Raw genomic sequence first — 27553 nt, forward strand, 5'->3', positions numbered from 1 at the left:
ACCATAGCACATACCCTCCCCAATGCCCATCACCCAGCCACTCTAACCTTTGCCCCAATCCCCCAGCAGCCCTCAGTTTGTTTCCTGAGATTAAGAGTCTCTTGGTTTGTCGCCCTCCCCTGTCCCATCTTGTTTCATTTTATCTCTCCCTTCCCCCCATGAACCCCTGCCCTTTCTCTCAAATTCTTCATATCAGAGACAGCATATGATAATTGTCTTTTTTTGACTTATTTCGCTTAGCATAATCCCCTGTAGTTCCACCTGTGTCGTTGCAAATGGCAAGATTTGCAAGATGTGCGTGTGTGTGTGTGTGTGTGTGTATACCATATCTTCTTTATCCATTCATCTGTTGATTGACATCTAGGTTCTTTCCATTTGGTCTGTATTTTTAAATAGGTATTTTCCTCATCAACAAGCAGCATTTTTCTGTTTTAAAGGTCTTTTTATTTTAAAATAATACCTATTGTGTTTGTATTTTAATTGACACATAATTTATAGTCATTGTAGAAACTTTAGAAAAGTAAGCACTGTGCAGAGAAGAAGATGCAAATCATAGCATTTTACCCATCTAAAACCATTTTTATATGTGTGTTCTTATTTTTCTCAGTATGTATATACCTTTTCTTTTTTTTTTTTTAAACAAAATTGGGATTGTACTGGATAGATGTTTGAGGATCAATTTCTTTCTTTTTTTTAAGATTTTATTTATGTGAGAGAGAAAGAGCACAAGCAGGGGGAGTTGGCAGGCAGAGGGAGAGGGAGGAGCAGACGCCCCACTGAGCAGGGAGCCTCATGTGGGACTCCATCCCAGGACCCTGGTATCATGACCTGAGCTGAAGGCAGATGCTTAACTGACGGAGCCACCCAGGCATCCCTATTTTCGGATCATTTTCTATCTCAGCATTTTCGGTCATCATATCGTATACTGAAAGTAGATTTATTGTAAATCTTGTGAAGTTTATGTTTTAAGACTCTTCACTTAAATAACCTTTTCAAGATCCTATGCCTAATTTTGTATTAGTAATTTTGAATTATATCTGTTAGAGAGGGTCCTCTAAGCTCCTCACAGAATCTGCAAGTACTGTTCCTAAAGCCAGGCTGCCTAGCTTTGCAGTCCCTGCTGCATCGCCTCTTAGCTAAGTGCCTTGAAAGCTACTGAACTTTTTTTGACCTTCGTTTCCCCAATGCGGAAGTTAGATGATAATAATAATCACTATCTCATAGAGCTGCTGTTAAGATTAAATTAGTTAATAGATGAGAAGTCCTTGGAATAGTAGCTAACTCATACTTAGTGCTTGTTAGTGAGTGTTAGCTGTTAAATATTTTAAAAACATAATTTTATATATATAACATAATATTTTACAGTGTGAATATATCCTTCCTTAAGGATTTTTAAATTATTTCCCTTCTCTGCTAACATAAGTAATAAGAGGAATATTTGTCCACATATATTTTTAACCTTATCTTCATAATTGAACTATTTCATTAGTGTTCTTTTCTCTTTCTTTCTTTTTCTCTTTCTTTCTTTCTTTTTAAGATTTTATTTATTTATTTGACAGAAAGAGAGATCACAAGTAGACAGAGAGGCCGGTAGAGAGAGAGGGAGAAGCAGGCTCCCTCCTGAGCAGACAGCCCGATGTGGGGCTCGATGCCAGGACCCTGAAATCACGACCAGAGTGGAAAGCAAAGGCTTAACCCATGAGCCACCCAGGTGCCCGTTAGTGTTCTTTTCTACTGGGTCATACTGCGTTTCACTTTTCCTTAAAAAAAAAAAAAAAAAAACCCTAATAATAATAATAAATTTGTACTCCTGGTGGCTCAGTCAGTTTTAAGCATCCAACTCTTGATTTCGGTTCATGTCATAATCTCTGGGTTGTGGGATCAAGCCCTGCTCTGGGCTCCACACTGGGCATGGAGACTGCTTAAGATTCTCGCTCTCCCTCTCTGCCCTACCCACCCCCACCTTGGGTATGTGTGAGCTTCCTCTCTAAAAATAAATGAATACATAAATAAATAAATATTTAAGTAATATATATCACAAGAGGTTCTTCTTGTACAAAATATAGGTACAGACAACTCGAAACACAAAGGTGGCATATAGCAGAATATATGAATACATTATTACTCAGTTTGTTTTTTTAAAACTCATACTTGGTACTGACTTTTGCTTTTATTTTAATTTAGACATCTCTTGAACATAGTAAACTATTATTCCAGGACTTCTCATATCTTTTCAGCACTGAAAGTTTTTTCATGGACCCGAAAGGATGTAACTTAACAATTCAACATGAAATTTGGCTATAATACTTTCATTACGAATTTTCTATTTAACTGTGTTTCACAACTCAGCTGTTCCCAGTATACTTCAAGTGGTCCTTCTGTATTATGTACTTCAATCTGCATTATGTACTCAAAGCCTAGTTACTTGGGCAGGCGTTCCCTTTCCCTTGGCTTTAATTAGCTCCTTTGTTATCAGACTCTATTCCTTTCTCGTCCCAGGCTGCACCCTTCCTTGCTCATCATGGGATAAGCTCGTTGTCCTGTTATCCAAGAAGAGGGGGTGCCCGGGGGAGGGAGTGTTAGTTGCTGGAAAAGGAAAAAGAGATACTTGGAAAAGGGAAAGGGACTAGCACAGTCTTATCCCCCAAGACCGTGGCGAGTGCACCTCCCACGCTTTCTGCATGTTGGCCATGCTGTGCTTTCTCCCGGACACCAGAATGCGGGTGGTCTACTGTGACAAAAGAGAAAAGGGAGCCCAAGCGAAGGAGGGGAAAAGGAGAGTCAGGGCTGACGTGTCATGTAACTCCTCCTCCCGTCACCATTCCTCCTTCCCTGTCCCTATATCCACTGCCAGGCACTGACTAAATGGAAGTCCTGGAAAAAAGAGAAGAGCTGCACATTGAGATCACTCAGGGAGTTTGAGAATAAACTGACACCTGGATCCCATTCCTAGAGCTTACGATTTCATTAGTCTGGAAAGCAGTCTGGCCGCCAGGATTCTTTTACGTGATTTCAATGGGCAACCAAGGGTGAGAACCACCTATGAGAATTCTCTGAGAATCAGAAGTCCATTTCCTATGGCTCTTCTTCCTATTCTCCTTAAGCACCTGCCGAATCTCTTGCGCAATAACGCCATGTCCCCCTCACAGACTTTTCACCTACAGGTTAGCTTTGACCCCCACTTCCCAGAGTCCACCCCTGGTGGTTTGGTGGTGCAGATTTTTGTCCACCCCTGGCACAAGCTGGTGGGTGAAGAAGGAAGGGGAGCTGCCCAAAGAACTGGGTCTGTGATGGGAAAAATATAGGATCCAAATTTGGAAACCTAAACAAAACAAAACAAAACAAAATACGTGCTCTTTTATTTTTCAGTGAAGGCAAACACGAAGTTGGAAATGATTTTAAAATCAGTAATTTGGAGGCCTAAGGGGTTACACCGCTGTGTGTCATGTCCTCTCTGAAAAGAAAAAATGGGTTGTGGGCAAGGCGTGAAGGCGTTTGCAGGCAAAGACGAAGGAGCTGTACGGTGATGACCGTACAAGCACCTTGGGTTTTAATTTCATATGCGCTGCTTCGTGTGAGCTGGAAACATCGTCTGCAGGCTCCAAACAGTTGTTTGCTTTTGGCAGCAAAACATCAGCAGATTTCAAATTTAATTCCTGATTCCCAGAATTAATAGTTTATCTATACCACCTTGTGAACGTAAATGGCCTAATCAGACTTTCTCACTTGAAACGATATCTTCTAGAGAAATAACCTACCAAGAAATAAAGCATTTATCAATCTAATGTGTAAAGGATCACTAAGTATAGGGGGAAAAAAAAAAGTTTAACCTTGGGAAATGTGCATTCAAGCCAACAATTTCTGTAAACTGCCTTATTGCTTCAAATTTTCCAATATCAATCAAATACATAGGGGCTGCTTTCCAAGGAACTTTCCTTTTTGAAACTGAATTACACCCCTGAATCTGAAAAGTCTCCTGGAATTTATTCTCTTCAGGTGACTTAATTTAATGGTATTAAATGGAAGGACTTTGCAGGGTATTGATTATTTTTAACAAACACTCATGATGACTTTTCATTAAAATTTTCTTAATGGAATAGTCTAGTTGATTACATTAGATGCACTGGAAATACATAAAGTGGTAATGTCCAATTGACCTGAAGAATGCATTTCAAAAGACATTGTTATATCCTCGGTTTTCTTGATTGATTGGTTACGAGTATTTCCCTAGACCCCTTATGTTTTCACTTCCTTAAAGTCTAATTTATAAGAGTTTCCAACACACAGTGGGAGTAATATAATAAAAATAACCTTTAGATTAACATAGTGAGCAATTTTTGAATTATGTATTGTGATATTTTTGATAGCAGTTTTATTGTTTTCTGAAAATAATTGTTCTAGATTTATGGTGAGCGTTGTATTTCGTTATAGGGCCTTGTAAAATGTTAAAAGATAGTTTAAATTTCCATTTTTAGTAATTACCATGAAGAGAAAGTTAAGAAGGAAAATTATGAAATTTTCTTTATAATTTTATTGTTTTTTTTTTCCTTTTCCTTTTTCATTTTATACTGTCTACCTTATCTGCCAGATTTACTGTGGAATTTTCTCCTCGTGAAAATGTCCAGGGGCTCATTAAACCACAACATTAGAAAAATTTAGGGGTGTCTACTTTGAAATCACTGAAATCACCTCAATCCTCTAAATCATTAAAGTGATTTAAGAATTTACTTTTGGATTTGAGTTACCTTGTAAGGAAATATAAAGAGATGAATGGGCTGCAGGGCTGTCAAAACTTTAACATATAAGATAAAAATAATGGATGAATTGTTGAACACTGCGTCTGACACTAGTGATGTCCTATGTGTTGCCTAATTGAATTTAAAGCAAAATAAATAATGGGGAAAAGGAAATTTTATTCTACTACTTAGAGATAACAGACTAATAAATTGTCTTCCTACCTACAAGAAATTGAACTGCATAAAACATTTTGTTGAATTAATGTATCTCCAAACATTTCACTTACGATTTTGACCTTTTATGCCAGGGATTGGCAAAATTTTTCTGTAAAAGCATGGTTATTAAATATTTGGGAGTATTTTGAGCCACATAAAGTGTCTGTTGCTGATTCTTCTGTGTTAACATTGGCATTTTATTTAATTTTATTCAAACATTTAAATGTTTAGGTGAATGTGTTCCTGGATATATATGCTTATTGATAATGTACACATATGATAAAATTACATATGCATATATAAAAAATGAGACATATTGAGTCAAATAATTTTAGCCTCCTTTTGTGTGCCACTGTCCTGTGGCTGGTAGCTATAATCCCAGGATCTGTGAGTGGTTTCTTATAGTGGAAGCTGCTGCCCCTTTCAGGAAAGATCGAGCAATCCTGGGCATGTGAGTTTGTCCTCCATTCTCAGTTACATACATGAACTAATTAGCATTCGTGGAAAAAGTAATCACACATGAAAATTATTTGTAATAAATAACTTAAATGTGACTTTAGAGTGCATTTTGCAATTTTTATTTATATATGGTTTTATCCATTGTCTTTGGAGTTCATTATACTTCCCATTAATCATTCAAATCACAGTGTAAAAGTTTGACTTATGAAAAACTACAAAGCCACCCCATTGTCCTGCACTTTCTTAGAATTCATCCTTTCTCCTAACAGTGTGAGCTCTGGGTTCATGTTAGTTGCATGGTCTAGGACAACTTGTTTCTGAGTCTCAGTCTCCTCATCTGTAATCTAGATATACTAATACCTGATTTGCGTAAAGTATGTGTAAAGTCTGTAACACCATTTCTTATATAGTGTATGATGCTGATTATACATCAGGCAACTGTTTCAGCCTGTCTCTCGCTATGTTTGAAATTACCATGGTGGTAATTTAATATTTTCAAATCCATTTGTCCTCTTCATTTAAGGTTTGGTATCTTGACTTTCCTCCAAAACTGCAACAGAAGCAAATGGAAATAATGAAGATACTATGTTGCCATATTGACTGCATTTTAAAAGAGTTTGTGATGGGGGTGGGGAGCTCTTACTTATCTGAAAGAAATTTGGTTAAATAATCCCTCAAACAGGAAAGGTATAGATTACTATCATTAGAATCACTTTGAAATTGTATAGCCTATTAATTCCTTTGATGAACTGAGTAATTCATAAAGCTTATTATAATATAATAAATTTATAGAAACATATATACACAATCATAGCAAGAGAAAGTATGAATTACAAGATAAAGAAGTCATAAATCATAAAAGAATTTTTGCTTACAGCACTGTCTCATAACAGCCTCTTTTTTAATGAATCGCTATTTTAAAAATAATTTGATTTAATTTCAACCTCAAATTTTTAAAAATGTATACTGAGGGTTGCCATTTCTTACAGAAAAACACAACTGATATTTGGGAAAACTGCTAAGACAATATAACAGGATATCTATTATAAATTCAAAAGCAGCTTGGGAGTTCATTCAAAACATAGTATGCAGGGCATTGCTTGGGTGAAGTATGCAAGTGAACTTGAATGCAATCAGCTTGGCGAGATCACAGGCTATGAGGTCAAGGCCCAGCAGGGCCAGCAGCAGGAGAGGTAGTGATGAGGCCAAGCAAAGCATGGCTTGGGACAGAGAGCTGTGTCAGAGAGGAAGTGAGCATCTGGTAAGGCAGTCTTGATAACGAACATATTTTTGGACAGGAGCCACGAGGCCTTCTAGGTATAGATGCACAGGAACTTGGAGCATGGAATAATGTGAATGTTTATGTCTGTATTACTATACAAGAGTTTGGAGGATGCCAAGATGCTATATCAGTTATGTTCTGCTCTACCATGAGCTATAGCCTCTCTCTCTCCTTCTAAGTTGGGCCCATGAACTTACCATTCTCTAAGAAGAGTCCAGACCAGGTAGAGTCAAGATTCACTTCACTGCACGCTCATGTTCCTCCATCACTAGTCCCACTTTCTAAAGCCCCACCACGTAACAGGCGCCAGACATGGAATCGGTAATATTAGCCACCAACAATCTTACCCATGAGTATAATGTATGTTTCAGTTCCTTTCAGTGAGAGCACAGCTCCTCGAATTTATCTCAAAAATGAATTGCGGGCTGTCTCTATAAATGTTCTGGGTTTTTCTCTGAATGTTTTGATATCCTATTTTTAGACCTCTGGAATTTCTCAGTAGGAGGATAACTCTTGTGGGAGGATTAAGAGTGATTTTGTCTCCCCAAGGAACGTTTGCTAATGTCTGGAGATGTGTTTGCTTGTCGGTGCTCCGGGAGGGATGTGTTATTGGCTGCAAGTAGAGAGAGGCAAAGGATGCTGTTGGATATGCTACAGGGCACAGGGCAGACCCACAACAACCAATCTCGTCCAGCTCACAATGTCAACAGTGCTGAGGCTGAGACCCCTGCTATAGGGAACCACATCCGAGTGTCCATGCCTCATAGGCTAGAGTGTGTCAAGGGTGACACTTCCTGTTGTCTCTATGAGCAGCCTCAGTGTTTACCTCTTCTCATAGGGTCGCACATCTCTGGAGTGTGAAGAGACAGGCCATTCAGGGACTTTGTGTTCTCACCCTCGAAGTTAAAGCATAAAAGAGAGTAAAGTCATTATGATTCTTCTTCCATGAATGTTCCTCATTAACTCAGCATTTTCCTGGTCATCCTATCTGGTCATTGTGTAAGCAAGGAGACTTTTGAAAGGAGAAATCATCTCATTAGATGTTCCTGAACACTGATAGGCATATGCAGCATGAAAAAGGACAGCCCTATTGACTTGTCCTTGAAAAAGACGTGGGGGCTGGGCAGGGTCATAGCTTTATTGTGTCTGTGAATCATAACCCATAACCCTTACTGGACATCAACTTTCCCAACCATGTTTCCCTCCATGACAGCTCTTCTGGGTCTTTCCTTACCCAGACCTTGGACTGGTTCATTCAGTTGCGCTAGTTGAACTGATTCAACACGCTTTAGTGGAGGCGAGGGTAGAAAAGAAGAGATTAGGAGAGAAAGACACTCAACACGAATATGTGGGTTTAAAGAAGCAAATTTAGGATACCTGTTTCCCCCCCGACAGGACAAGTACTATCAGTTACCGAGTATACAGATACAGTTGCCAATGACCGGAGACCAAAGCTTCTCAGACTCATTGTGTTCTGTGATCACACGAGTTTATACCACCATCTTGAAGCATTCATTGCAAACAAACTTTCAGTGAGAAGTGTTTTGGAGAACAGGAGAGTAGGAGAATGCTCCAGTCTCTAGGTAAATGCCATACAGAGTGTAATCCCGTCTCCATGCACTGTCTGCCTGTATCAATGAGACATTTCCAGCTCGATTGGGAAAACCTTTATGCCATTTCCTTGGACTTGGATGCTTCGAGAGCCTCTGATCTGCCTTTCCTCTCCTGCTAGCTCCTCCCTCCGCCCTGCACACACCTTACATCTTGATGCATTTGTTGGGAGGCTTCATTTGAAGCCTTTCTCGGATGTCCTCAGGGCGACTTTTGGCTCCTCGGAGTTGAATTTTGCCCCTTAAGAGGCTTCTGCAAGGGATCAGGCAGCGTGCAGACTTTCTTGTTTGCCTTTGGAACAGTGGTGGTTTTTATCTTCAAGATTGTTCCCCCACTTGAAGCAATCTGCCCCGCAGCAAACAGCTGTCTGCACCCAGATCTCCCCTCTAGATGAATAAAATCTTCCAGAGGCTAATGCTGGCTGGAAAAAGTGCTTTTGTGCATCTATGAAGCAGAACGGAGCCCTAAGCAACAACCTTTGATGTATATTTTGTGAATGGGGAAGAGAAAAAAATCAAAAACATTTTTTTCCTGCCAATCTGTTTCTTGCAGATGAAAGTTTTTGTTGACTGAAGGCTTTACCCAGTGTGCAGTTTGCCCTCCCCGATTAAATGAAGGTTGGATTGAGATCGTTTTTCCCTACATTGCGCTTCAATTTCGTTCTCTGTGCTGTATGGGCATAATACTTCATCAGCAAAGTGGGTCTGATAACTGTCTTCCCAATCTCCATCTTGTTTGGTTTGCTGAGAGACAATTTTCATCCAAGCATAAAATACTTTGTTCAGAGTCAACCTTCAAAAGGTGGAAGTCTAAATCTATAGGCAGGCTAAAAATGAAATGAGGGTACTTATTTTTGGAGGGCATTAGTTTTGCCTCAGTACCTTAGATCCCTATCTTTCATAAGATCTAAGATCAATGTACCTTAAGGTAGCAACATTTGTCATAATTGCCTGATACATTAGCATCTTTCAATACCAAATATTAACTTTCACTCTGAGATCAGTAAACCATATAATGATTTTGAGTGAGGAATAATAACTTGACTTTTGAGGACCAGTGAAGCTAATAGCAAACTTTGGAGACAATGACATATCCTTAGACAGAACTGAAGCTTAGAATCTAATGAAATGTTTCTTGAGCCCTATTTACTGATAGATGAGAACTTGGTGTCATTATTCAATGATAAATATGAATTTAGGCATACAGAAGCAAACCACAAGATACAATAAGAGAGTAGGCTGTTTTCAACCATTCAGCCTCACAGCAGGCAGAAGTCCAATATTTCATGTTCCCTGTATCAGGAGGGGAAGAGCCTAAGGAATGTTACTTTCAGTAAAAGCAAAAAAATAAAAATTTCATCCTCGTAGAGAAGCATTTATACCTCCAGTCTTTGCAGAGCAATGAGAGTGAGAAGATTTTTTTTTTTACTTTTTTTTTAAGCTCTTTGAAAATCCAGACCACACTATTGATTACTAACTATTCATTGCTGAAGGCAGTACTCTGTATTCAATAAATTAAGCTTTAATTCCTGAGTCCAACAAAATAATTGACCTCAAAAAGAAGATAAATGAATAGGCTGTCCCGAGCTCATGATTAGAATCCACTTTCTAGTCTCATTATATTAGTATTTTTCAATTCAGTGATTTTTCCATTCTTCTCTAGTTTCGTTCACAATCTATAACACCTTTCACCTGGCTCCTCTATCAACAAGGCCAAGCTATTTCCATTCTTGGTTTCAAGAATGAAAGATTTGAATATGGTATTTTTATACTTTAGTATTAATATTGATCATTTAGTATCCTTTCCATTTTAGGACAAACTAGGTAACTAATATTTCTGAAAAATTATGAAATGTTCTTGATTGCATAACATGGACATAGAACATACAGAAATATTTTGATTAATTGATCCTTTGAAAATTTTGAAAAATTTACTCTTGTTGCACCAGCGCCGATTTTCCTTACTGAATCCTTGAAGATTAGGGAGGCTTAATAATGTTTATCCTGATTTCACATTTGGGGAAAAATTAGGATAAGAAATATTTGGTGGCTTGGATAAGATCACACAGGGTTTGTAAACCATGACCTAGGAAATCCCTCAATTTTTGCTGCCACTATAGCAACAAAATTTCTATATTTAGGAAAGTATATTCTTTCATAGTAAAAAGGTAAACATGTGAATAGAGTCCTTTTTAAGGTTTGATGCTTTGGTCTCATTTGAAAACAACTATAAAATAATCCTATTATTGTTCCAGGCACCATCTAATGATCAGAACAGTGGTTCAACATTACATTTTTCAGAACCAAAGTGGCTAACTCAGGGTCTTCTAATAAAGCAGAAATAAGATGTTAACTTCCAAGGAATCTGTAGAGAGATTCATGGCTTCTTTCCTTCTGTGTCTCAGGAGAAAACCCTCCAGGGTTCCAGAAAAAAAAGAAATAACTTGTTTGTTTGCTTGTTTTTGTTGGTATTCCTACTGGGACTCTTTGAGGTGTGCTGTACTTGATTTGTCCTTACATTAGCTGAGAGAGGACATGGTATCAGAGAACGGAGAGAACTATGAGAGGTCAAACAGGATCACTCTAATGTTGGGAACTTGAATTTATAAACTCAGACGCATTATCTTGTCTTAGCCTCTTCCCCACCTCAAATCACATTCTCCAAATGGGATAAGACTTGAGCTTCCTTCCCGAAGTTCATTTGTGCAAATGGATAGGTGTCCTTACATACATGAAGTATGTCTCAGGGGGCCTCATGTGAGGCCCATAGAGGCTAACAGTACCCAGTGACATTAATTTCTAATTTCTTGGGCGCCTGGGTGGCTCAGTGGGTTAAAGCCTCTGCCTTTGGCTCAGGTCATGATCCAAGGTTTTGGGATCGGGCTCCGCATCAGGCTCTCTGCTCAGCAGGGAGCCTGCTTCACCCCCTCTCTCTCTGCCTGCCTCTCTGCCTACTTGTGATCTCTCTCTCTCTCTGTCAAAAAACTAAATAAAATCCTAAAAAAATTTTCTAATTTCTTTCATCCTATAAGTGAGCCCACTAATATTCAAGTCCTGCGTGATAGCAGAATTCATTTCTTGGTGTACTCTTTTTCAGTTAGAACTTTTTAGGCAGGAAGCCCAATTGCCTATATTTTATTCAAACTCTATAAAATGATAGTTTATATTTATAATGACAATGCAAAGTACTTCATAACTTTCTGATTCATTATGGCAAACTAAATTATGTTCATTAGAGCTTTGGTATTAAGTGAATTTAATTGCATTATGAATCTCTGAACACTGATAATTGATTGCTATATATAGCAACTACAAAGAGTCCAAAATATTACACTAATTTAAATATCCCATTTATGAACTAGTCCAAATAACAGCAATTTAATTGAATTTGGTATTAGAACTGATTGGTAAATAGGTCGGAGCAAAAGTTTTGTATCAGTATGCATTTGTTATTATGTTAATGACAATACTTTGCAAAATATTTTGATTTGAGTTTATATCAAATTAAGATTTCCTAAAATTTCACAATAAATGAAAAAAGAAGCAACTACTTTGGAGGAGTAGTGAATGGTATACTCCTAATGTTAATGGACGTTCTCTCAAGCATATATCATGTCTTCAGTTTTCTTTGACTCATAGAAGATCATAGATCTAGGGCAAGTCTTGTGTAAAATACTGTCACCTGTTCATTGATATCTTATCCACAGGATATATATTTGTTTGAAAAGGTCCTTTAGAAACTGTTGTTTCTAAGCTAAGTAGATGCATGGGCCATTCCAGTTCTCACCCATTCCTAACGATGGGTTTTCCTTGTTTTCTTCCCAGAATTTTTCCGAGAGCTCCTGGAGAATGCAGAAAAGTCACTGAACGATATGTTTGTACGGACCTACGGAATGCTGTACATGCAGAATTCAGAAGTGTTCCAGGACCTTTTCACGGAGCTGAAAAGATACTATACCGGGGGCAATGTAAATCTGGAGGAGATGCTCAATGACTTCTGGGCTCGGCTCCTGGAACGGATGTTCCAGCTCATCAACCCACAGTATCACTTCAGCGAGGACTACTTGGAATGTGTGAGCAAGTACACAGACCAGCTGAAGCCCTTCGGAGATGTACCCCGGAAACTGAAAATTCAGGTCACCCGCGCCTTCATTGCTGCCCGGACTTTTGTCCAGGGGCTCACTGTGGGCAGAGAAGTTGCAAACCGAGTTTCCAAGGTAATTGAAAATCTGCCGTCTTTCTAATTGGTCTTCCTCTTCTGCTCTGTTTTTAAAACAACCGTTCAAAAAAAAAAAAAAAAAAAAATTTCAAGGTGAAAGTTCTTTCTTACAGCAGACCTTGCTTGCTCTTAGAGAAATCAGATAAAGGTCAAGGTTTAATTCTGGTTTAGGGTTTTTTTTTTTTTTCTTTTCTTACTTTGTGTGAGAGAAGTCAGGATTTCAGTCCATTCCATGTTTAGAATATAATGTCAGCATTCACCAGCGATATAGCCGAGAAGCTTTTATCGGAAATGATGTGGAAACAGGTGTCTTGTAACCAGGACCCCTTGGCACTTGTGATCAGAGTTTTCAGAATGATAAATAGTCGTGAAACAGTCCATCCGGAGGTTCTAATCCTTGAGGAGGTCACAAGGCGACAGACTTCATGAGGTCTGCAAGTAGAGACAAGCTGCTGTTCGGAACAGCAGCTCCTAGCATTTCTTCTTCTTTATCACTCTTATGAAAGTGGCCAAATTCCTTAGTAGTGGAGGAAGATCCCTTTGCTAACACCTGTGCAACTGGATTAGGGAGGAATAAGGAATACAAAGTACAGATTCCTGCGGAGAATTCCTTTTGTTATCCTTTAGCTTTGTAATTCAATGCCACATACTACATTGGGCTTATAAGCAAGATAAATGACTAATACCCATCATGCCTTTCCTTGAGGATATCTCTAAACCTTTAATGCAAGGGGTCTTTCTCCACTGCTTTCTTTAAACATTGACTGTTTCCTGTGTTTAGGATATTTGCCTTTGTTTAAATTCTTCCTTGACATTCAACTGTCCTTAGGAGATGGGCTTGCCCATTTATGAGGTCAGCCCCACAAATAAACTGGAAGGTGATTACTCTAAGAGGTAAAGTAAAAACAATACATAACAGTAATCTGGTATTATGTCACCTAAAAAGGTCATATTTGTACAAAGATTAATTCCCAAAACTACTTTCTTATTGCAGGGCTATGGCAAAGAGCCACACACTTCTCATAGCTATGGGTTCCATGCTACCATGTTTCTTTTTCTCCACTTTGAAGACCTCAGTATTTACATCTTGCATGAAGACTGTGTATCCCCTTCAAAAGTGTTTCTCCATGGCACTATTTATAAATTTCATAGCAATCCATTTTTAAATTACATGTCCATACGCAGTTGATGTGGGCATAGGGAAAGACTATTTTCAAGAAATTTCTAAAAATGATAGTCACATGGGATTTAATAATATTAAGGGCATGTGATACTGATATAAAAACAATGTTTTTTTTTTTTCAACTGAAAATCAACAATATTCTAGCGGTAAAGGAACTAGAGCCCCAAAAGTAGATTAATAAGGAATTAGCCAGGTGGAATAGCAAGAGGAAATATCAGTTGAGAAAGTCTAAAATATAGAAAAGTATAAAAAATAAACATATACCCCATATATTCTTGAACAGATAGGTTTTTTGAAAAAAAATTTAAAAATAAAGATAACTTTAGTTATAGGGGCTTCAAATTTAAGTCTTTGCTATTGTTGAAGAATGAAGCACACAACCAGCTTTTAAAACAACACAAGGTAAGAAATTCAAAGCATGGACTGATGTATGCAATGCAACATCCTTGATTGTTTACTTGGATTCTGGCTGAGTGGGAATAATAATTATATGCAAATATTTTGGCCCGGGGATGTTCTGGTACAATAAGAGAGTGTTTTCTAGCAAAGTATCTAAAAAGTCTTGGGAGAGCCACTGCCAATTCTCAGAAGGTAGCATTAACACTTGCCCAGAGATGCCTCCCTCCCTTTTATCATTCCCTATCTCAGTCTGAGGTCTTTGTTGATGAAAATCTAATCCACTAGTCTTTCTTGCCTGGAAGTTGACATCATGGAGCAACCACCAGTAGAGTATGGCTTTGCATTTTTTTTCTGGACATGATGAGAAGAAACACTGAGCTCATGCTTCTCCTGATCCTTGTATAGGCAACATCCATTTGGCGAGCAACTGCTGTGGGTTTGTGATGTCGTTTGTGGTCCTGTGACCATGGAATGTTGACTGTTCTGTGCAGACATTGCCTTGTCTGGCCTGAGTTTCATGAGCCCTAATCTAGGCAAATCATAAATCTTGGGCTAACATTTGCGCACTACCTTCTGGTAGAAAAATAGAGAGAAAGAGAGAGAGATACAGATAGAGATATGCAGTTTAAAAGAAGCTGAGCATCTTTTTTTTCTAAAATACTTTATGGAGGTACCTGAGTGGCTCAGGTACCTGAGCCTTTGGCTCAGGTCATGATCTCAGGGTCCTGGGATCGAGTCCTGCATCGGGGTCCCCGTTCCATGGAGAACCTGTTTTTCTCCCTCTCCTGTTCCCCCTGCTTGTGTTCTCTCTCCCTCTCTGTCAGATAAGTAAATAAAATCTTTAAAAAAAAAAAAAAAAGAAAGAAAAGAAAATACCTTGTGACTCAAGGATTTACACATTTTTACCAATGAACTTTCTCTCCTAATGATTACCAGATGTTCAGTAGCTGAGTAAACCAGAAATAGATCTACTAGGATTATTGGTGTGCTGATAATTTTCAGCACCCAAAGTATTTTTTTTTTGTAATAAGAATAAAATATTACAGGGCTAAATAAATTAAACAGAGAAGGAAGAATGGCGTTGGAGATATAAGCTGTTCATAAATTGGAAACCTCCCTGTGGTCCATTACTTGAGTGATTTAAAGTTGATGAAATGATTGCAGAAGAGGGAAGGAATTCAAGGTAGAATGGAAATCAACAAACCAGGTTATCTCCTGCATCTTGATTTGGAGAATACTTTTTTTTTTCCTTTCTGTTTCTCGTCTCTCTTTCAGTGGCTTCCTAAATCTTGGGGAAGATGTCATTAATAGCTTCTAATTAATTGTTTTGACTGGGAAGTTTATCTCTTTGGCATAACGCAGCCATTTGACACAAATATCTGACATGATATTATAGGGAATTTTCTTACCAGAAAAATGGAGGAATATTTTGTAGGTATCAACACAGTTATTTTTTTAAATTTCTTCTTTGCCATCTTATAGATAAAAGCCTTGTCTTCTTCTAGGTACTGAATGGAGCTAGTTAATTTTAAATAACTGTAACTGGAGATCTGGTTCTACACTTGATCTTAGTCAAAAGGCTGAGAAGCGATGGAGATCTGGTTCTTAGAAGTATTGAACGATTCTGGAGTGAGCATCTGTGGTCAGCTAGCCAGGATTCGTTTTCTCTTTCAATGACTATTTTTATCTAGTGCCAAGGGTCGACAAAATAAGGAGATTTGGTATCTTGCATACTTTATTGGTGGACGTATAAGTGGACATGTTCACTTTGGACAGCAATTAAAAAATACCTTACCATTGAAAAGTGCATATTCCAAAACTCCAGTTCTACCCCTGGAAGGGATCAAGTAGGCATGTACATCCATGTACAGGTAAATATGTAAATTCATGTTAACAGCAGCACTGTTTGCAATAACATGAAAAGTGAAAAGATCACAAACGTCCCATCTGTGTCCATCATGAATCCTTTACACCATGAAATCCTATGTGGCAATGAAAATAAGTGAACTATAGCCACACTTGTGGATGAATCACGGAACCTCATTTTGAGAGAAGAAAATCACCAAAGCATACAATATATATAAAGTTCCAATACTATATAAAATGAAGCAATGCAGTATTTAGGAATAAAATATATGTGAGATAAAATTTTTAAGCTGTAAACACAAACATCAGATGGTCATTACCTTTGGGGTTAGGTTTGGAGATTTTATATATGAAGGATTTTATATATGAAGGACAGGGGTTTCTAAGATTATTGATAACATACTGTCTTAAGCTCTAGGCTATGTGTGGGTGGAGAGTGGATTTAAAACCATTTTAATGAAAAAGATTGGAGTGGGGAAGGACTTTGCCATTGTCCCTCTCTGATTTCCTTAATTAGCTTAGATATGATCAAGTCCCCGAGTTACCCTCTTTAGTTTATCAGGTTTACTGCTGTTCCTGACTTTTTAAGCATTGACTTTCCATGCCCCATATTGTGCTGAATGATACTAGGTAGGCATGGAAGGTGAAGCCCTTAAAGGAAGATAAAAAGCAAATTTTGATAATGTTGTAGCCTGGAGAGAAAGCATTTGGACTATTCTTTAGCTTTGTCCCTTTCTGAAAACACCACTCTCATGCCCTTATATTTAAATACACCCATTCGTGACAGGAAACATGGATGGCAGCTTGTCAGATTCTGTGAAGCCCACAGACAGAGGCCTGCCTGAAGAGGTGTTAACAGGTTGTCTACTTAGACCAAGCTTCAACTATTTATCATGAAGGCAAATAGAGAAATGACTCTTGTGTCTTCACGGATCTGTCCTGATGCCATTTAAACAAAGAAGACACGACTTTCCTATCTTTCTGCTTTAATAAAAGTGAGTTCTATGAGTAAACATTGTAAATTATGTCAATACAACTACATCAACCATGCAAGTCTTTTCAATGATTCATTCCAGACAGTGCGGTCGATAATAGAGCTGAGATCCAGAGAACTTACACTATTGCTAAAGACTGCCATAGATCTTTTTTTCTGCCTGTCTGTCTATGTATCTATCTGTCCACTTATCCATCCATGCATCCATATACCTAAAATCTTTCTTTCTTGTGGGTCATGACTTTGACAAGAAAGTCTGACTTTTAGTCTTTAGGAAGACCAGAATATATTCATCAGTAGACACCTGCCATGTCTGCTACACACACTGTTGTTTTTGCATGAAGAGCCTCCTGGCTGGTTCATCTACCTGAGTAAACAGCTTTGCATTAACAATGCAATGCCTGGAAAGCAATAAACAGAGAGTCAATTTTCAATAAATGTGGTTGATGGACTATAAGGCTGAGAAAATTCATCATCAAATTTGATGAAATAAAGCCTATGAAATACATCCATTGAGAGCATTCTCTGATCGCAGTGGAAAACCATTCTGAAGAATTTACCATGGATAAAATTTACAAGAGAAATGGTATTCTATTTAGCTCTTTGCTTTTGGGAAAGAATTTAAGATATAAGGTAAGACCACCTGTTGTAGCTATCACCTGACTCATTTGTCTTGTGCCTTTTATGGCAATCTTCTAATTGGAGTTAACTTCTGTGGAGTCATCCAAAAATGAAAAGGACCACAGAAAGGTCTTAGGTGAATGAAACCTTTTTATAGTTCTTCTGTGGTTAGTGTATTTTCTTCTGTAATTGATGATTATTCAATGTAGGTTACTTCAGTAATTTACAGTGTTAGGAAGACTAGATAAGTCTTTTGAAATTATCAATAATGTTTCTATGTTTACAACTTTTAAGTCAGCATAAATAATGCATGCTTGCTGCTTTTATGATGGTGATGTGGACATTATATTTAGAAAGTACTTTTCAGTTGATAAATAAATAATTTCATGATAAAAATAGTAATAAAATACTAGTGCTAAGAGCCATTATCATGAAAATAGCTTATTAATATAATTCATTGAAAATGTATGAAGTTTACCATGGTGTAGTGCTACCCAATGCAGTCTACCATTTAATGCAATCCCTATCAAAATGCCACCAGAATTTTTCACAGAGCTAGAACAAATTATTCTAAGATTTGTATGGAACTACAAAAGACCCCAAATAGCCAAATCTTGAAAAAGAAAAGCAAAGCTGGAGGCATCACAGTTCTGGGCTTCAAGCTATATTACAAAGCTGTAGTCATCGGGACAGTATGGTAGTGACACAAAAACAGACACATAGATCAATGGAACAGAATAGAAAACGCAGGGGCGCCTGGGTGGCTCAGTGGGTTAAGCCACTGCCTTCGGCTCAGATCATGATCTCAGGGTCCTGGGATCGAGTCCCGCATCGGGCTCTCTGCTCAGCAGGGAGCCTGCTTCCTCCTCTCTCTCTCTGCCTGCCTCTCTGCCTACTTGTGATCTCTCTCTGTCAAATAAATAAATAAAATCTTTAAAAAAATTAAAAAAAAAAAAAAGAAGAGAAAACGCAGAAATAGACCCACAGCTATATGGTGAACTAATCTTCAACAAAGAAGGAAAGAATAGTCAGTGGAAAAAAGATGGTCTCTTCAACAAATAGTACTGGGAAAACTGGACAGCTGCATGCAAACGAATACAGTGTGGACCACTCTGGTATACCATATCCCAAAATAAATTCAAAATAGATGAAAGACCTAAATATGACACCGGAAATTATCTAAATCATAGAAAAGGACACAGGCAGCAACCTTTTTGAACTCTGTGGGAGCAACTTCCTACTATACATGTCTCCAGAGACAAGGGAAAGAATGGCCAAAAATGAACTTTGGGACTTCATCAAGATAAAAAGCTTTTGCATAGAGAGGGAAATAATCATCAACACTGAAAGGCAACCTAAGGGATGGGAGACGATATTTGCAAATGACATTCTAATAAAGGGTTAGTATTCAAAATCTACAAAGAACCTATCAAACTCCTGAGTGGTTCAGTCAGTTGGGTGTCTGACTCTTGATTTTGGCTCAGGTCATGATTTCAAGGTAGTAGGGTCCAGCCTCACGTTGGACTCCACACTCAGCATGTAGTTTGCTTGGGATTCTTTCTCTCTCCTTTTGGTCTTCCCATCCCTTCTTGCTTGCTTGGGCACTCTCTCTCTCTGAAGGAGAAGGAGAAGGAGAAGGAGAAGGAGCTGTCAAACTCAACACCCCCCAAAATAATCCAGTTAGGAAATGGGCAGAAGACATGAAAAGACATCTTTCCAAAGAAGACCCACAGATGGCCAACAGACATATGAAAAGAGGCTCAACATCACTCATCATCAGGGAACTACAAATCAAAACCATGATGATATAGTCAGAATGGCTATAATTAATAATGCAGGAAATGACAGATGTTGGCAAAGATGTAGAGAAAGAGGAACCCTCTTACACTATTGGTGGAATGCAAACTTGTACAGCCACTCTGGAAAATAGTGTGGAGTTTCCTCAAAAAGTTAAAAATAGAGGGGCACCTGGGTAGCCCAGTCAGTTAAGTGTGCCACTCAGTTTCTGCCCAGGTCATAGTCTCAAGGTCATGATATTGAGCCTGGTGTCAGGCTCTGGGCTCAGCGCAAAGTCTGCTTCGGTCTCTCTCTCTCTCTCTCTCTGCCCTTCTCCATATACCCTCCCCCAAAATAAATAAATAAATCTTAAAAAGGAAAAAAAAAAGGTTAAAAATAGAACTTCCCTACAACCATAATTGCACTACCAGGTATTTGCCCAAAAAATAAAATAAAACAGATTCAAAGGAGCACATGCACCCCAATGTTTATAGCAGCATTATCAACAGTAGCCAAACTATGGAAAGAGCCCAAGTGTCCATCAAGTGATGAATGGATAAAGAAGAGGTGGTGTATATATGCAATGGAATATTACTCAGCCAACAAAAAAATGAAATCTTGCTGTTTGCAACAGGGTGGATGGAGCTAGAGCAGAGGATGCTAACTAAGCAGAGTAAATCGGTCAGAGAAAGACAAATAGCATATAATTTCACTCATATGTGGAATTTAAGAAACAAAACAGATGAACATATGGACAGGGATAAAAAGAAAGGAAGGCAAAATGTAAGAGTCTTAAATATAGAGAACAAACTGAGGGTTGCTGGAGGGGAGGCGGGTGGCGGGATGGGCAAAATGGTGGTGGGCATTACGGAGGGCACTTGCGATGAGCACTGGGTGTTGTATGTAAGTGATGAATCACTCAATTCTGCTCCTGAAACCAATTTTACATTATATGTTCACTAGCTGGAATTTTAAAAAAACTTAAAAAAAAACAAAAAAACACTTTGGTTATTTTGATTAAAACAGTCAAAATTTCTCATTAATTTTAAGTTCTCTTGAAAATACATAGTTTAGGTGTATGGATCTTAAAAATGGTTGAGATAAGAAGAGGGTAGAAATTGAGGAAAATAAAGCCATTTATTTCCAATGCATTAAAAGCTATTTTGTGGGGCACCAAGGTAACTCAGGCCATGATTAAGCTTCTGACTGTTTGTTTCAGCTCAGGTCATGATCTCAGTGTCCTGGGATTGAGCCCCAGGCCAGGCTCCACACTCAGCAGGAGTCTGCTTGATATTCTCTCTCTCCTTCTCCCTCTGACTTTCCTGCCACTCTCTCTCTCTGTCTCTCTAAAATAAATAAATTTTTTTTTTAAAAAAAAGCTATTTGTGTATTCTTTTTGTAGCTTGTGTCTCTTTCTAATACCTATACCTCAGTTATGCTATTTTATATAGAAATTATACTATCTACTGGAATTCCATTAAAATGAGCACCTTTCTCCCTGTTGCATTTGATAATGAAGTTTTATTCCTATTGAAAGGAGAAGTTAATAAGTTCCTTAACTCTGTCTAAATAAAGCAGAACTAGGAAAAGTCTGTGAACCACGGTTCTGACCGTTCCTAAGAGGTATAGTCTTCCTCTCCTCTAGGGTCCAAGATGGAGTGGTTGTGATAACCCAATATTCATCTGATCCAAGGGTGGATTCTTACAAAAGTGGAAGCGTTCTGGAAATTAGTTTCTGCCCTCCTCAATAAACACTTGTTCATTGTATATCATATGTCAAGTATTATTGGTAAGTTCTCGAGATACCACAATCAAGCAAGTTAACGTATTTGCACGTACTAATTGGGAAGAGAGAGAGACACACAGAGAATCAATGCGTACTGAGAGAATTGTGCAATAAACGTCCTGAAACAGAAAGGAGAGGGACCTAGCTTCATCTCCTGTGCTGTAAAACTTTCAGGGACACAGGAGCCTGAACCATGTGTTGAAGGATGCATGGTGTTGGGCAGGTGACGAGGGCATCTGGCATGGGGTAGGATGCTACAGGCAAAGGCAACAGTGAGCAGAAGCACAGAGGAATGAAACCAAATGATGTGTGCAGGTAGCTGCAGGCAGAGGGTGTCCCCGAGGCATAAAATACAAAGAAATGGATAGCTACAGATTAAGCTGGGGACCTACATTGAACTCTTGAGTAAAACCTATTTCACTAACCACTTTGTGCATGGCTATTTTGCCTGAATAATTAAAAAAACAACAACATCACTTTCTGTGGTTAGAAGCATTCTAGTATTTTTGAGGGACAACCGTATGCTGAGCACTTACTGTGTGTCAGGCATTGTTCTACAAGAAACAGGAAATAACAACAAATAGCATCGTCCTTGAGGAAATCAAAGACTATCCAAACGTTCAAGTGTGGTGCAAAGGATAAGGGCAAAAGCAGAGATGGGTATAGAACACTGTGTGAATCCAGAGAAGTGCATGTCCCCCTTTGTCTTGGGAAATTGGAAAAAACGCTGTAGAGGAGGCGACAGACTCAGACTTAAAGAATGAATAGGTGTTACACAGGGAGAAAGGATGTAAGGTGTTCTTGCCAGGGGCCCAACAGGTTCATAGGCACAAATCATGAAAGGTCATGGTGTTTTGGACCGGATGCCAGGAGATCGATTGGAACCATATTATTTGGGTCATATTTTAAGTCCAGGAATGTGAAGGACTTGGCATAGGCAAGGGGTAACAGTGATTTTTCAAAGGACAAGTATATGGTCAGACACTCACTTTAAAAAGATGGTCCACGGAGATGGTAGTCTGGAATGCGAGACTGTCGGCAGGTGCAGTGATGGGAACCTTGCAACAGCCCAGATAAGCAGTGATGAGATGCGGGTCTGCACAGGCGGAGCACAGTGCAGAGCACCCCAGGGGAGACCAACACACCAGCAAGTGTACCGGTGGTGTGTCTTCTTGGGCTCTCTCCCCAGCAGCAAGCACAGCTCATGGCACAATGTTGTTCACATTAATAACCGCTGTCTGCCTGCCGACTGGTTTTGAGAATCACCACCCTGTAAATGTTTGTTGGCAAAGGTTGATACCATTTGGCTCCAGAGAGTAACGAATAGGATCAGAGGAAGCATCAATGCATAAAATGATTTAAAGAGGATTAAGAGAAAGAAGACAGGTGACAAGAGCCAGAAAAGCATATTGTCCTGAAAGGACGGGGAGCAGAATCTCAGAAATTGAGTAATCGACGACATCAAATGTTGCAGATAGTCACACGGCGGGCACAGAGCAGACAGACCTTGGGATCTGGCCATTAGGATGTTACTAGCTAGCAAGCTCAGTGTGACCAGACTGGTGTTCAGTGGTTGAGAAGTTACGTCTTCTGCCACTTGCTACACATCCTAGAACAGGCTGAACAAAGCCTGGTCCATAGGCTGGTGCTCCTGAGCAGGCTCGTAGGGCTTTGCAATAAGATAAGAACAAAGATTGAAAGCCTTTAAAGAGTCTTGATAGCAATTCCACGTTGGCCCCAGCATCCTAAACACCACCAGCGGACTTTTTCTTGAGTATCGTTGAACTCTCCTGGTGAGTCTCCTCATTGGATCCGCATCTTAGTTAAGCTCTGTCGGATCAGGTATCAGGTCCTAACGTATTGGGAAGAATCAAACCACCTGCCAAGGCCTGTAGAGATCATTTGAGCCTCAGATAGTTAGTCTGAGATGTACTGTTCTGGAATAATGCTAAGAAAACAAAATAATGGATTTGGCTTGATTTTATTGGTGTGTCCGGGCTTTCTCCTTCCTGCGTGCAGTTCCCCTTTACCCCTTTATTGTGGCTTCCTGAACCAGCCTTTTCCCCTGGGGCGCCTTCTCTGTGTTCACTTCCTTCCTGGGCTCCTGTAAACCTGCTTTGATTGACACATCTACTGTCTGCCTTGGCCCCGAAAGTCCGAGAACTCCTCTGGGGCCCCTGGAAAATGTGTGCTACAGGCAGACGTCTTTGTTCCTAATAGGGAATGGCCACTGGTGAAATGTGCCAATTAGGGTACAGCACAAATAAAAAAGACCCAAGGATAAAACTCGAGTACAGTAACTCAAAGAATACTGCTTCTGAAATGGCTTCATAAAGAAAGCCGGACCTGACACTTGATTCCAGTGTCAACACCAGCTCTGTTCTTGGATTCATATCTCTGAATGCGTGTACGCTTCTGCTACTAGAAGGTTCTGTGTAACGATATTCGAACCACAGTCGTTTTGTAATTACTTACACATGCAAAAGCACATCCTGCGTGCTAACAGGACACCGCGGGCTGTGTGCTCTGATAGGCCGAACTTTAAAAGACTGGAGGATTTCTCTCTTGTTGTCCGGTCTTCAGAGATTGAGTGTAACAAGGACGTTCTCTGAGGCTGTATCCATGTGCCGTAGAGGCTGATGAGCCCAGATCCATGTGAAAAAGAATTTTAATATAAATCTTGGCAGATCTATGGCATTAAAAGTGCCAACATGGTGAAGCCAAACTTACATAGAGTATGACATATTGGTATTTTTATTTTTATAAATGAGGAATTAGGTCCTGTAGGTATCTGATTGGGTAGAAGATGGGGGATATGTTATTACCTGCCATTCATTTTCTCCATTGTTATCTTCATGATTACAAGCAAGGATTATTCCCCTCCATGTGTATGCATTTTACCTCTTCGTCTTGATGAGTGATCGCCCAAACGCAGCGGGGTCAATCCCAGATGCTCGGAAAATAGCAATCAACCCACACAGTGTCGAAACTCTCCATTTTCTTGTGTCTAAATCGGAGAGCCAAGAGTGAAAACGGACAGTTCACAATGTCAGTAATGGGATAATGGTGACTTTGACATTCAGATGTAAGTAAGACCGTAGCCTCAATCAATAGATATTTCAAGTTAACATCAGTTGACACTTCAGCGACTGGCATAAACAGATTTTTAAAAAATTCATTGCTATCCTTGCAGGAATATGCTGCATGTCAAAAATGCCAAAGTCGTGTTTAATACTCCACAGATAGCAGGATTTTATATGGAAATTGTGTCCTCTTCAGTTTGTAGTGTCTTAAGAAGTCAGGAAGGAAGGCTTCTCTGTGTTCACTCTAGATAGGATTTTGTAATCAGAAAAATCCATTCAACATTTTAAGCATCTGTAAATCTATTAATTATGAAAATGTATTATTCTGTATACGATTCTCACAGTACTAATGAATAGGAGTCTCTCCCTAAAGAAATATACTAGTCGATAAATAATGAATGTTAGAAATTTCCTCCTTTGCTCTTGACTTTCTAAAAACCCATTTCTTGCTAAAAGTGTATCTAAGTATAAGGCCGCATTCATTTCACTGTTTTTCAATGAAAGTCGACAGCAGTTAGTGAGAAATCGGAGATTTTTTTCATGCTTTAAACCATTGCAGAGAACCAGGCGCTCTGCAGACACTCTCATTCCTCCCTTCTTAGGTTTGTGGTGCTCCAGTGAGAAGCTGGGCTAGGGAGAATGTAACTGTACTTGCAATGAAGCATTTTATTGAAAAGACAAACGTTGTGATATCCTGCTGCCTTTGTAGATAGAAGATGACTATATAAAATATTTATGATACTATTTCCATAAAATACCAGAAATACCTATTTTGCAATGGAGAAAAAAGTACTTTGACATTTTGGCTAAGATGACAGATAGAATCCAGATTGAAAGTCTTTTTCATTTGTGCAGATTTTTTTTTTTTTAAATAATTGTTAAAGTGATGGCTTTCTTCCAGTCCAATAGGCCAGTTGTTGGATTCATTGTAAAACCTCCAACGCCCAGTTAGGCCAGTTCTCACTCTGGATCCGTGTGTAGTTTATCAGTTGTGTTGTGATTATGGGACCAAATGAATTCAGGAAGTGAGATAATCTGACAAATCACTGAAGCCAAATAGACTTTTTTTTTTTTTTTTTTGCCCTTCAAATTACCAAGAAAGTTTAAATAAAATTTTTACCCTAGCTTAGATCCCCTAGTTGTTTATTTTTCTTGGTAGTTAGTAAAATAATTTTATGCGTTTTTCGTATTGTTTTTGGACTGTAACATCAGTAAGTGCTCATCTAGAAACACAATATGGAAAACACAGAAGAGCCCAAAGAACAAAGTAAGATAATCTTACATTCCCACCACCCAACCCATGCCAAAGATTAGTTAAAAGATAATCAGTATTAGAAGTTTGTGTTTCTCGTCTTTTTGTACCTCATATATTTTTAAATTACATATTATTAAATCCTGTGAGATGATTCATACTGAATTCTACTTTTTTCACTTTAACTTCTCTTTAACATCAGAAGTATTTCTCCACATCAACAGCATTTCTTTAAAAATTCCTCTTATTTCTTAAAGAATTCTTTCACAACCTAAAGACTTTGGTTGCTACCAATATATCTGGGGATCTGTGACAAATAGTCACCCTCTGGACATTCTTTTTTTTTTTTAAGATTTTTATTTATTTGACAGAGGGAGACACAGCAAAAGAGGGAACACAAGCAGGGGGAGAGGAAGAGGGAGAAGCAGGCTTCCTGCTCAGCGGCACTCGATCCCAGGACCCTGGGATTATGACATGAGCCGAAGGCAGATGCTTAATGCCTGAGCCATCCAGGTGGCCCATTGCCTGGACATTCTTGCTAGGAAAAGGAAACAACTGCTTCAAGGAGTTTGTGTGTGCATACGTATTTAGCTTTACTCGCTTTGCACTCTGAAATGCCAAGATACGTGAGAGTTCCATGATTTCCTTATCATATATTTCACTTTGAAATTTACTGACTAGGTTATATATACTCCAGAGAGCTTAGAAGCAGTGTTTTTGTTTGTTTGTCTGTGTTGTTTTGTTTTGTTCAAAAAGGCAAAAAAACAGGTGTAAACGTAAAGCAGAGGCAGGGATGAAGCTGACTGAAAATATGAGCATTTCCTGGGTAATCTTCCCTGTTGGGCCAAAAATCTGACTCTAAGCCAGATTGCAAACTTGTGGACCTTAGTCCTCACTGGCCCAGGGACATGTATGAATTCTTTAAGATTTCAAATAATGTTAATGGAGAGGGTTGACTTAAACAAAATGTGGATTTCTACAATTTCTGAAGATCTCTCCAGCCTGGCCCTGGGTTCTGGATGGCAAAAATTGGCTAGAGTTAAAGAATGTTTAGACTGAGTTGTTTTGGGTGAAGCATTCAAGGTTTAGTTTGAGGCCCACCTGATTTCCCCTGTTGTCCTGATTCTGAAGTCAGTATTGCTTGCCATCTATTAAATCGTATGGCTGTTTTTCTCATAATAGAGAACTGTTTCTCTCTACCTGTGTCTCTACTAAAAGTGAAAAAGTGAAAGACAAATAAGACAGTGTTTCAAGGGGAAAAAAATGATCGGAAGTTTTTTTTGTTTTTTTTTTTTGAAAGTATATATATTCTAAATATTTTATTGGCAAATAGTTTCTTTGTTTAAAATTTTAAAAAAAGTAAACCTCACTTGTAATTATTGACTCCTTGGCATTCGAATGTGCCAACCCTCCTTTAAGCCTTCTGTTAGCTATCAGTATTAGGTGGACCGTATCCTTTAATCAAATAAAAGCAAGCCAATGGCTAAGGAAGAAACTAGTATTCTTAGTGTTGGAGTCACTAAAGAATCCCGTCTTAAAGACCATCCTTATGATACACACAGCTGGAAGTTTATTCCTACCAAAATGGACCCTAGTAGCAAGCACAGGCCTAGAATTTTCCCCGTCAAAGTCATCATAACTTCGTCACTATTATCAGAATCTCTTTCCATCTAATGCAAATGGAAGAATGAATGTGCCAGCCACTAGGCTAAGTACTTTTCACACATTGTTGCTTAATTCTTATGTCAAACCTAAGATACAGGTATGGTTATGATCCCATCTATGAGGATCCTGGTGTGTATGGCAAAGAGCCCAGGCTACAAATCTGTACTGCCTCCCCCAGAGTTGAGGCTTTGTTCTGAATGCAACCCCTTATGTAAAACCTCTTGGTCTATGGCAGTGCTGTCCAAAAAGAATGTGATGGGAACTACAAACACAATTTAAAATGTACTGTAAGCCCATTAAGATAGTAAGAAACAGGCGAAACTCATTTTAATGGCAAATTTTTAACCCATTCTATCCCAAACATGGTGATTTAAATATGTAATCAATACAAAAATCACTAAGGAGC

The 27553-nt window shown here is 38.8% G+C and overlaps 1 protein-coding gene across 2 annotated transcripts in view; it reads left to right on the top strand.

The window, feature by feature from the left end:
- The window catches only part of GPC6 (glypican 6), a 1096805-nt gene that overhangs the window by 548284 nt on the left and 520968 nt on the right, over window positions 1-27553 (top strand). For both annotated transcript variants that reach the window (XM_082700679.1, XM_082700680.1), the window contains exon 3: window positions 12129-12520. In XM_082700679.1, coding sequence (XP_082556805.1) covers window positions 12129-12520 — 392 coding nt within the window. The remainder of the gene's footprint in view (window positions 1-12128; window positions 12521-27553) is intronic.

The sequence above is a fragment of the Mustela nivalis genome (genome assembly GCF_964662115.1).
Source record: "Mustela nivalis genome assembly, chromosome: 15".
NCBI lineage: Eukaryota > Metazoa > Chordata > Mammalia > Carnivora > Mustelidae > Mustela > Mustela nivalis.